Below are 12,309 nucleotides of genomic sequence, written 5' to 3'. Positions count from 1 at the left end.
GTCCAAGACCAAAGTGCTACGTTCTTCCATTCCGACAATATCTGATTTGTGTTATATAAACCCAGTACATTATAGGAGACTTATCCCAATGCACAGCGGCTGCGATGACAAATTCAGCTCTGCTACGCCTGTAAGGACACTAACAAAGTTAATAAGTAAAGTAAGGACTTACCTGTACTGATAGCAGAGAGCAGCAGCACCGTCCGCAGGCTCGTGTGGCTGGATGCCCTAGTTATGTCCATTCAAACTTTCGAGGCAGCGAGTTTCTTTGGGGATGGGGACGCGGCGGGCGAATGCGGTCGGGGGTCAGCGTCATATAATGGCCAGTCACCTATATGTGTTGGCTGGATGGGATTGTGTCCTGGTCACCGGCCGCCCCTGGACCCTGAGCTGTGCAGCGCTGTGTCCCCCGCAGGTTCTCTTTGTGTGTCTGAGAATTCCTGCTCCTTCCTCTTCTATTCCAATAGCTTTTCCTGATGCCTCCATTCTCAGATTTCACATTTCTGCTTGGTGGGTGGCAAAGGGGGGCTTTTCCCTTTAAAGATACAGCTCTGTGTGTGATATCCTGCAGCGCCTCCACCTACCAACATGTCCGCATCCCCTGGAAATAGATTGCACACCGATCAATAGATTGCATCACTGATTCAACTTTATCTGATCTTTAACCGAAGGGGGGGGAAAAAATAGAGAACTGATTTTTAAATGTTTTATATATAAAGTTTTTGAAATTATTGACAGCATTTTTTTTTTTTGTTTTTTTTAAATTAAATATTTACATTTTGGAAAAAAATGTTTTAATCTTTTGACATCTCAGGGCCACATTGGAAGAGTTTTCCTGGGCTACATAATAAATGCACAAACAGTAATGATGCAGGTCATTGTCCTCCACAGTCATCCATACAACCTTCATCATCCTCCCAACAACCCCCATCGTCCTCCACACTACCTGTATTGTCCTCCACAGTCCTCCAAACAATACCTCATCATCCTCCATTCATCCACACAACTTCCATAATCATCCACTGTCCTCCACATTACCCCATTGTCCTCCACAGTTTACAAAACAATACTCCATCATCCCCCATTCATGCACACAATTTCCATCGTCCTCCATTCATGCACACAATTTCCATCGTCCTCCATTCATCCACACAACTTCCATCATCCTCCAGTCATCCACACAATTTCCATCGTCCTCCATTCATGCACACAATTTCCATCGTCCTCCATTCATGCACACAACTTCCATCATCATCCAGTCATCCACGCAACTTCGATCGTCCTCCAGTCATTCACACAACTTCCATCATATTCCAGTCATCTACCCAACCTCCATCATCATCCACAGTCCTCTAAACAATCCCCCATTATCCTTCAGTCATCCACACAACTTCGATCGTCCCCCAGTCATCCACACAATTTCCAATGTATTCCAGTCATCCAGCCAACCTTCATCATCATCCACAGTCCTCTAAACAATCCCCCATCATCCTTCAGTCATCCACACAACTTCGATCGTCCCCCAGTCATCCACACAATTTCCAATGTATTCCAGTCATCCAGCCAACCTTCATCATCATCCACAGTCCTCTAAATAATCCTCCAGTCATCCACACAACTTCAATCATCCTCCATTCATCCACACAACTTTCATCATATTCTAGTCATCCACACAACTCCGATCGCCATCCATTCATCTACACAACCTCAATCATCATCCACAGTCCTCTAAACAATCCCCCATTGTCCTCCACTCATCCACACAACCTCCATCATCATCCACAGTCATCTAAACAATCCTCCATCGTCCTCCAATCATCCATAAAACTTCCATCATCCTCCATTCATCCACACAGCCTGCATTGTCATTCACAGTCCTCCAAACAGTCCCTCATTGTCTTCCAGCCATACACACAACTTCTATCGCTCTCCAACGTCCCTCATCCTCACTTTGGTACCACATAGGAGCCATCAGGACTGTGGAGAACTGGAAGGAGAATCAACGCCACCCGCCTGGACTCAGAATGACTAAGTGAGTCAGACAGTCACAGAGCTGCAAGTGCACTAATAGGTGATTATAGATTGTGAGTTCCAATGGGACTCAAGTGATGTAAAGTGCTGTGTATTATATAAATAAAAGTGATCATGAAACACGGCGAGAACATGCAAATGTTGTCCTTGACCAGATTTGAACCTAGGACTTCAGTGCTACAAGACAACAGTGCTAACCTGCTTACCACTGAGCCACCATGCTTCATCTTCCTACTCCTCAATAAACATATGCATTATAAAGGTGATTATTATGAAGAAAAAACCCAAACAAACACAGCGAGAACATACAAACTCCATGCAGATGTTGTACTCGGTCAGATTTGGACCTAGAACCCCAGTGCTGCAAGGCAACATCTACACCACCTTCTGTTAGGGTTATTGGCAAAGTTCCAGTTTGCTTTGAACTGAACTTTTCAAAAGCTCACTCCATACTAGTTTCTAATGAAGTGTCTGTTTGTTGTATAACCACAGTAACTATGTCCCCCTCCAATACACAATGATATAGCATTTAACATAGGGGTAACCAACCCGCAGCATATGATAGCTATGAATGTTGCTCACAGGGGTGGGAATTCTGCGCAAGCTAAATCTGGAGGAGGTGAGGCCGCAGGCGGTAACTGGCCGTGGCAGGCTGGGAGCTTCTGCTCACAGACAGGCTCATACTGATGATGAGGCGCTGGGCAGTGCGGCGGCCGAGCCATGCCTAGCCATTGCAAGTGAAGGCCTTGGAGGGTAACATGGTATTGTCAATGGTGGCTCTGTAGCCTGTCCTACTGCAATGGTCGTAGAGTGGTAATAAAAGATAGCGGTATTGGGGTATGCGGGTGTAGTGTCACGTGACATCAGTACCTTTGAGGGGGAACTTGTGTTGTCTGAGGATGAAATAATGAGACGAGTCCACATAGCTTTTGTGGTAAACCGAAGGTACACAGTTTACTCAACGCTGGTAAGGGTAGTACAATACACAGTTCACACGGCAGATTTTAGTCAAGTATTATCTTCCACAGTAATCCTGAGGGTAAGAATATCACAAAAACTTCCTCTTAGGGCTTTTTCCCACGGACGGAATTCTATTGAACCTAATAGCTCAGTGCTCACGGTGTGGAATTCCACCGCGGAATTCCGCACCGTGAATTCACCCGTCCTCACCCGCGGCATGCTCTATTTGCCGTGGGTGTACGCGTGAACGGCTTCCATTGCAGTCAATGGAAGCTGTCTGTCATGCTATCGTCCGCTGTAGCTGCCGGCGCATCATATGACACGGTCGGCCATGTGACGCTGTAGGCGTGTCATGTGATGTGGCCGGCGTGTCACATGACGCTGCGCGCGTCACGCCAAAGCGTCATGCCAGACCTAGGACCCCGGATCCGCAGGTAAGTATGGGGTCTCTGGGGAGCGCCGTGACGCTGAATTCCGCGGCGGAGCCCGTCACGGCCGTGTGCAGCCATCCTTACTCTCTCTCACTGTTAGTAAGGATAAGCCGTCAGTCTCAGTTATTTGGGGGTTTTCCTTCAAAGAGTTATCCGCAGAAGTATGGGGGTGACTAAAGTAGGCCAACTCAACTGAACTTCCTCTGTTTCTTGACAATTTACAGAGGTAAGTTGCACTCACAGTTGTGAAGACTTTGTTCAGCCCTTTCTCCTGCTCACTGTGGCTTGCTCCTGGGGTTCTCCTCCTGCTTTTAACCCCTATTAAGGTAAGAGTCTGCTGCAGCTCTGCAGACTACCTCTTCTCCCGATCACCTCCATACCACCAACTCTCTGACTCCTCCTTCATTTCCTGTAGTCTTTCCCGCACTTTTCTCTTTTTCCCTAACTCCCAACCTGCCTCGCTCTGCTTATCCCGGGCTTGCCTTAACTACTCCCCCTCCTACCACTCAGAAATTTATTAGCGAACAGCCAATCCGAAGTGCGCCGTTGCCGAGCAGACTAGCTTTAGCCCATGCTTCAGAGGAAAGACAGGGTCTCTCTCCTGCAAGATACCCTCTATGTCTCTGCAGGAGCTCATTGCCAGGTATCAAGGACTTTCTGACTATTTGACTACCCTGTAGTACCCTCTGGGCCCCTGCAGCGGCACTTGCTGCTCTGTGACTATCTGACTAACTCAATCATTTTGGGTCCAGGCGGCGGTGATTCTCCTTCCTGTTCTCCAGAGTCCTGATTGCTCCCATCCAGTATGGAGGTGAGAATGAGAGATGTTAGTCAGCTGAGGCTGTGTGTGCCTCCCCTGGTGTCAGAAATGGGCCCATGGAGTCCATGTGGCCTGGTGGTAGGGTTTATTTTAAGGCTAGTTTCATACAGGGGTGAGGGCAATATCGGGCTGTGATTCACGGCTTGATATCGCACTTTCCACCATGTGAGAGCCCCATGGATGCGAGGCATTTTCATGTGAAAACAGCCTCTCATCACTATGGGGAATCCCTTCATCCCCACGAGGATGAAGGGATTCCCCCAGCCGCCGTTCAAAGGATTCCCCCAGCCGCTGCTGAAGGGATTTCACAGCCGCTGCTGAAGGGATTTCACTGGTCACTGCTGAAGGGATTTCCATGCTGTGTCTTTCACAGCCGCGGCAAAGGATCACGGAGTTATCTCGTTGCTCTCAATGGGCAATTCCGCAAAAACATAGAAGATGCCGTGATTTTTTGCTCTCACAACATCGCATGAGCAAAAACATCGCAAATGTAAAGGAAACCATTGAAAATGATTATTTTCATAATTCTGCCTTTTCACTCGCTCTCGCATGGTGCTAAAATTGCGCGATTTTCTTGCCCGTGTGAAACCGACCTGAGGATGATGGGTTTTACTTGAAGGCCTCCGCAGGACGATGGGGGTTGTGTGGAGGACTTTGAAGGATGATGCCCTGCATCATTAGTGTTTAATGTGTCGCCCAAGAAAACTGTTCTTCTTCCAACGTGACCCGGAGATGCCCTAAAGTTTGGCCACCCCTGTTCTACTGTAAATGTCTGCAACTCGTGGCTATCCAATTTTTGAAAACAAACCATTTCTCAGTTTTCGCAGCCCCTGGATCCATTCCGCTACGGCTTTCCTTTCGTCCTACTAGTAGCTGTAGTGTAAATCTGCCTGTACCTGAGAGGTCCCATCTATCACCCCGCACGGACCGGGTTAGGGGGACGCCTCTGGGCGTAGCTGATCTACGGCGCTCTTTCCTTCACAACAGAGGAAATTTCAATCACCGTGGATTTGGCAGGCGCCGTGTCAGCCACAAATGTGTTTGGGGCTTTATGACTTGCAGCGGCTCCCAGGTTGGGAACAGGAATAAAAATTAGTTTAGATTTCCCAAAGCGGTTTTAGTATGAAAATGAATGCGCCGCTCAGGCTGAGATATGGCCGCGCGTTACCATCATCATTTCTCAACAAGTGATTGCTCGCAGCGCCGCTACAATGCCGGAGCGCGTTAACATGCGGAGCACAGATGGCGGCGAGAGAAGAAATGATGGCTGTTTATGGCCATAATTGTATCCTTGTATCCATCAGCCTGAGATATAATGCTGAGGTCAGCCCTGCCCCGCGCCTCCATGCTGCCTGAAGCCAAGTGGGAAATAGCCCCCCCCCCCCCCCAAAAAAGAAATAAATGCACCCATATTTGAACCATTTTCACTGAAGTGACAGATTGTCCGTCCCCCATAGTAGTCCCTTTAACCCCTTAGTGACACAGCCTATTTTAGTCAGTGACAAACGGACTCTCCGCGGGGAATATTGACACACACCATGGACCTATGGTGCACGCATGTCCTATGTTTTGCAGGTGCGCGCGTTTGCATGCTTGTAAAACACAGACATGTGAACACACCATAGGGAACCAATGCTTGTACGCACATAAGCACGCTCGTCTGAATGAGCCCTTAAAGGGTTAATGTAAAAAGGGGAAGGTTTTTTAATTTTTTTTTTTTTTTTGTACACTGCATTTGTTTTGCATTTTTTATGTCCCTGTAAGGGACTTGAACCACAAAAGCTCTGTTTGCTATGACAATGTACTGCAGTTCCCCTGCACAGCGATGCATTATTGCTCACAATAGGGATAACAGGCCGTGACAGGCCCGGACACCAGCAGTTACATAGCGGAGGGCCTATGATGTCGCAGTGAACCTTTTATATGCCGTGACATTAATTGTGTCATGTAAGGGGTTAACAGTGGGGATCTGTGTTCTCACCGATCCCTGCTGTTGCAGCTGGAGTCCTGCTGTCAGTCACAGCCAGCTCCCGTTTCAGGATGGTGCAGGCTTCTGAGCCCATGAAATCCACAGGACATGTTTATGTGCTGTTGCGTTAACTACCACCCTGCCAGAATGTAAACGTTCATCTAGGGACATTAAGGGGTTAATGGTCCCCGTAGTTATAATGACCCCGTTAGTGGCCCAAGTAGCAATAGTGACTCCCCTAGGGGTGCCAATAGTAACAGTAACCCGTATAGTGGCCCCATAGTTGTAATAGTGACCCTATAATGGGCCTATTAGTAATAGTGTCCCCCATAGCAGCTTCAATAGAAATAGTGACCACCATAGCAGCTCCAATAGTAATGGTGACCCCCATAGCGGTCTCAGTAGTAATAGTGACCCAGTTGTAATAGTGACTCCTATAGTGACCCTAGTAGTAATAGTGTCCCCCATGGTGGCTCCAATAGCAATAGTGACCCTCATTGTGGCCCCAGTAGTAATAGTGACCCCAATTGGCAGCAACCCAACAGGCATTTCAATCATTCATCCTACAGGTGCAATTTGGTGGTGGCAGTGCTGCTCAGCCTGTGAGCGCTGACCTCTCCCTACAGTGTCTGCACTGCATACAGGATGTCACATGCAGACGTCAGTGCAGCAACTAAGCGCAGACCTAGGAGGGGGGTAGCAGCAGGGAGATGAGATGGTAGTCACGGTGGCCCTGCTGATCCTCCTGGAAAGTAGATCACGGTCTAGTGCGGTTGCACACAGTGGTAAATTGGCAGTTGTTATAGCCAGCATCAGGCAGGGTAAGATGCTAATACCACAGTGGGGCGCTACCCGCGGAGTCGGGTAGTGGAAGTTGTTGGTCTGTCGTGACCCCAACTCGTGTACAAGTAGGGACCCGTTCCAAGCAAAACAATAAAATACCAAAGGTGGAGAACTAAACAAAAATGGGGGTAAAAACTCTGTCCTCACTGGCGTGCTTAGTATGGTACCTCAGTGCAGATATTATAGATAAAATAGATGGTGGAAAGGGACCCTAGGAGTCGGAAGTAAACCAAAAACAGTGGGAGTCCTCCTGTCCACGGGCAGGCCGGATTCCGCATGCGGGATCCCACAGCAGAATCCAACCCTGCCTGTGGTCGAGGACAGTGAGTACCTGTCCGGGACTTCTTTACTGTGGATGTGTGCAAAAGCGCCGGCCAGCACACCGGTGCACATGCGCAGTAGAGTTTTTGTTTTCAAACTCCTGCTTTCTAGCGAAATCCGTGGCCCGGGCTGTGGATCAGACGCCTTTCTTTTGGCTTCAATGGAACCACACTGAAATGGAGCATGCTGCGATTTGACTTCTGCATCCAAAGATCTGCAAATTAAATCTGCATGCTTTAATTCAGCTGCGGACGCCCATGTTTCCCTATGAGCGTCTTGAATTGCGTATCGCCCACACGGTGTTCCGGGTGGATTCCCCAATTCAAATCCGCCTCATTGGGCCCTATTCTTCAAGAGCAGCAAAGGAAGAAACTTGACTTGTTGCAGACAGATCACATTAGATGACTTTAGAAGAAAAGAATTCATTACTTCTGCAGTTGCTCAGAGACTTGACAAAAGGAACTGTGCTTTTCTCCTAGCTTTGCTCCCTGGCTGTGCCTATGTCTGGCCGACTTGGTTTCCTTTCTTGCTGTGCCTATGTATGGCTAATAGAGATGAGCGATCACCAAAATGCTCGGGTGCTCGTTACTCGAGACGAACTTTTCGCGATGCTCGAGGGTTCGTTTCGAGTAACGAACCCCATTGAAGTCAATGGGCGACCCGAGCATTTTTGTATTTCGCCGATGCTCGCTAAGGTTTTCATGTGTGAAAATCTGGGCAATTCAAGAAAGTGATGGGAACGACACAAACGGATAGGGCAGGCGTGGGGCTACATGTTGGGCTGCATCTCAAGTTCCCAGGTCCCACTATTAAGCCACAATAGCGGCAAGAGTGCCTCCCCTCCCAACAACTTTTACTTCTGAAAAGCCCTCATTAGCAATGCATACCTTAGCTAAGCACCACACTACCTCCAACAAAGCACAATCACTGCCTGCATGACACTCCGCTGCCACTTCTCCTGGGTTACATGCTGACCAACCCCCCCCCCCCCCCCCCACGACCCAGTGTCCACAGCGCACACCAAACTGTCCCTGCCCAGCCTTCAGCTGCCCTCATGCCATGCCACACTCATGTCTATTTATAAGTGCGTCTGCCATGAGGCGGAACTGCAGGCACACACTGCAGAGGGTTGGCACGGCTAGGCAGCGACCCTCTTTAAAAGTGGCGGGGCGATAGTCCACAATGCTGTACATAAGCAATGAGAAATCCAATCCTGTGCCACCTCCATCTGGAGCTGCACACGTGGGCTTAGCAATGGGGAACCTATGTGCCACACACTATTCATTGTGTCAAGGTGTCTGCATGCCCCAGTCAGACCGCGTTTTTTTTATAAATAGTCACAGGCAGGTACAACTCCGCAATGGGAATTCCGTGTGCACCCACAGCATGGGTGGCTCCCTGGAACCCACCGGCTGTACATAAATATATCCCATTGCATTGCCCATCACAGCTGAGGTAATAAATTCATGTTTAATGCAGGTGGGCTTCGGCCCACACTGCATGCCCCAGTCAGACTGGGGTTCTTTAGAAGTGGACACATGTAGTTACAACTCCCTGTGGACCGACAGCATGGGTGGGTGCCAGGAAGCCACCGGCGGTACATAAATATATCCCATTGCAGTGCCCATCACAGCTGATGTTATGTCAGCTGTAATGCAGGTGGGCAAAAAATTAATTGGATTACACTGTAGGCAAGGGCCCCCAAAAATTGGTGTACCAACAGTACTAATGTACCTGAGAAAAATTGCCCATGCCCAACCAAGAGGGCAGGTGAAACCCATTAATCGCTTTGGTTAATGTGGCTTAATTGGTAACTAGGCCTGGAGGCAGCCCAGTAAAAATAAAAGTTGGTTGAGGTGAAAGTTTCAACGCTTTAATGAGCATTGAAACGTATAAAAATTGTTTACAAAAATTATATGAGTGAGCCTTGTGGCCCTAAGAAAAATTGCCCGTTCGGCGTGATTACGTGAGGTTTCAGGAGGAGGAGCAGGAGGAGGAGGAATATTATACACAGATTGATGAAGCGAAAAGGTCCCCGTTTTGGATGGTGATAGAGAACGATGCTTCCATCCGCGGGTGCAGCCTACGTATTGTTTAGGTACCGCTGCTGTCCGCTGGTGGAGAAGAGAAGTCTGGGGAAATCCAGGCTTTGTTCATCTTGATGAGTGTAAGCCTGTCGGCACTGTCGGTTGACAGGCGTGTACGCTTATCTGTGATGATTCCCCCAGCCGCACTAAACACCCTCTCTGACAAGACGCTAGCCGCAGGACAAGCAAGCACCTCCAGGGCATACAGCGCGAGTTCAGGCCACGTGTCCAGCTCCGACACCCAGTAGTTGTAGGGAGCAGAGGCGTCACGGAGGACGGTCGTGCGATCGGCTACGTACTCCCTCACCATCCTTTTACAGTGCTCCCGCCGACTCAGCCTTGACTGGGGAGCGGTGACACAGTCTTGCTGGGGAGCCAGAAAGCTGTCAAAGGCCTTAGAGAGTGTTCCCCTGCCTGCGCTGTACATGCTGCCTGATCTCTGCGCCTCCCCTGCTACCTGGGCCGCGGAAATGCGCCTTCGGCCACTAGCGCTGTCGGATGGGAAGTTTACCATCAGTTTGTCCCCCAGCGCGCTGTGGTATAGCATCATTCTCGAACCCCTTTCCTCTTCGGGAATGAGAGTGGAAAGGCTCTCCTTATACCGTGGGTCGAGCAGTGTGTACACCCAGTAAACCGTAGTGGCCAGAATGCGTGTAACGCGAGGGTCACGAGAAAGGCATCCTAACATAAAGTCAGCCATGTGTGCCAGGGTACCTGTACGCAACACATGGCTGTCCTCACTCGGAAGATCACTTTCAGGATCCTCCTCCTCCTCCTCCTCTGGCCATACACGCTGAAAGGATGATAGGCAAGCTGCATCTGTACCCTCAGCAGTGGGCCAAGCTGTCTCTTCCCCCTCCTCCTCATGCTCCTCCCCCTCCTCCTCCTCTGGCCATAGACGCTGAAAGGATGACAGGCAAGCAGCATCTGTCCCCTCAGCAGTGGGCCAAGCTGTCTCTTCCCCCTCCTCCTCATGCTCCTCCCCCTCCTCCTCAACGCGCTGAGATATAGACATGAGGGTGCTCTGACTATCCAGCGACATACTGTCTTCCCCCGCCTCCGTTTCCGATTCCAAAGCGTCTGCCTTTATGCTTTGCAGGGAACTTCTCAAGAGGCATAGCAGAGGAATGGTGACGCTAATGATTGCAGCATCGCCGCTCACCATCTGGGTAGACTCCTCAAAGTTTCCAAGGACCTGGCAGATGGCTGCCAACCAGGCCCACTCTTCTGTAAATAATTGAGGAGGCTGACTCCCACTGCGCCACCCATGTTGGAGTTGGTATTCCACTATAGCTCTACGCTGCTCATAGAGCCTGGCCAACATGTGGAGCGTAGAGTTCCACTGTGTGGGCACGTCGCACAGCAGTCGGTGCACTGGCAGATGAAACCGATGTTGCAGTGTCCGCAGGGTGGCAGCGTGCGTGTGGGACTTGCGGAAATGTGCGCAGAGCTGGCGCACCTTTCCAAGCAGGTATGACAAGTGTGGGTAGCTTTTCAGAAAGCGCTGAACCACCAAATTAAAGACATGGGCCAGGCATGGCACGTGCGTGAGGCTGCCGAGCTGCAGAGCCGCCACTAGGTTACGGCCGTTGTCACACACGACCATGCCCGGTTGGAGGCTCAGCGGCGCAAGCCAGCGGTCGGTCTGCTCTGTCAGACCCTGCAGCAGTTCGTGGGCCGTCTGACTCTTCTCTCCTAAGCTGAGTAGTTTCAGCACGGCCTGCTGACGCTTGCCCACCGCTATGCTGCCACGCCGCGTGACACCGACTGCTGGCGACGTGCTGCTGTTGACACATCTTGATTGCGAGACAGAGGTTGCGTAGGAGGAGGAGAAGGAGGAGGAGGGTGGTTTAGTGGAGGAAGCATACACCGCCGCAGATACCAGCACCGAGCTGGGGCACGCAATTTGGGGGGTGGGTAGGACGTGAGCGGTCCCAGGCTCTGACTCTGTCCCAGCCTCCACTAAATTCACCCAATGTGCCGTCAGGGAGATATAGTGGCCCTGCCCGCCTGTGCTTGTCCACGTGTCTGTTGTTAAGTGGACCTTGGCAGTAACCGCGTTGGTGAGGGCGCGTACAATGTTTCGGGAGACGTGGTCGTGCAGGCCTGGGACGGCACATTGGGAAAAGTAGTGGCGACTGGGAACTGAGTAGCGCGGGGCCGCCGCCGCCATCATGCTTTTGAAAGCCTCCATTTCCACAAGCCTATACGGCAGCATCTCCAGGCTGATCAATTTGGCAATGTGCACGTTTAACGCTTGAGCGCGCGGGTGCGTGGCGGCGTACTTGCGCTCGCACTCAAACAGTGGCGGTAGCGACGTCTGGACGCTGCACTGAGAGACATTGCTGGATGGGGCCGAGGACAGCGGAGGTGAGGGTATGGGTGCAGGCCAGGAGACGGTAGTGCCTGTGCCCTGAGAGGGGGTTGGATGTCAGTGGCAGGTTGGGGCACAGGGGGAGAGGCAGTGGTGCAAACCGGAGGCGGTGAACGGGCATCGTCCCACCTTGTGGGGTGCTTGGCCATCATATGCCTGCGCATGCTGGTGGTGGTGCCTCCCCAGCTGATCTTGGCGCGACAAAGGTTGCACACCACTGTTCGTCGGTCTTCAGGCGTCTCTGTGAAAAACTGCCACACTGTAGACCACCTTGACCTCTGCAGGGTGGCATGGCGTGAGGGGGCGCTTTGGGAAACAGTTGGTGGATTATTCGGTCTGGCCCTGCCTCTACCCCTGGCCACCGCACTGGCTCGGCCTGTGCCCACACCCTGACTTGGGCCTCCGCGTCCTCGGCCGCATCCACGTCCTCTAGGCCTACCCCTACCCCTCAGCATGCTGTATTACCAGTAATG

General features: G+C 50.8%; 1 protein-coding gene across 1 annotated transcript in view; it reads right to left on the bottom strand.

The window, feature by feature from the left end:
* CYYR1 (cysteine and tyrosine rich 1) overlaps positions 1–579 on the bottom strand; it is an 85,070-nt gene extending 84,491 nt beyond the window's left edge. The window contains exon 1 of the mRNA XM_066599087.1: positions 173–579. Coding sequence (XP_066455184.1) covers positions 173–242 — 70 coding nt within the window. The 5' untranslated portion in view covers positions 243–579. The remainder of the gene's footprint in view (positions 1–172) is intronic.
* Between the last annotated feature and the right edge of the window lie 11,730 nt (positions 580–12,309).

The sequence above is a fragment of the Eleutherodactylus coqui genome, chromosome 4 (assembly GCF_035609145.1).
Source record: "Eleutherodactylus coqui strain aEleCoq1 chromosome 4, aEleCoq1.hap1, whole genome shotgun sequence".
In the NCBI taxonomy this organism is placed as follows: Eukaryota; Metazoa; Chordata; class Amphibia; order Anura; family Eleutherodactylidae; genus Eleutherodactylus; species Eleutherodactylus coqui.
The sequence above is the reverse complement of the archived record's forward strand: the minus strand, read 5'-3'. Positions and strand labels throughout refer to the sequence as shown.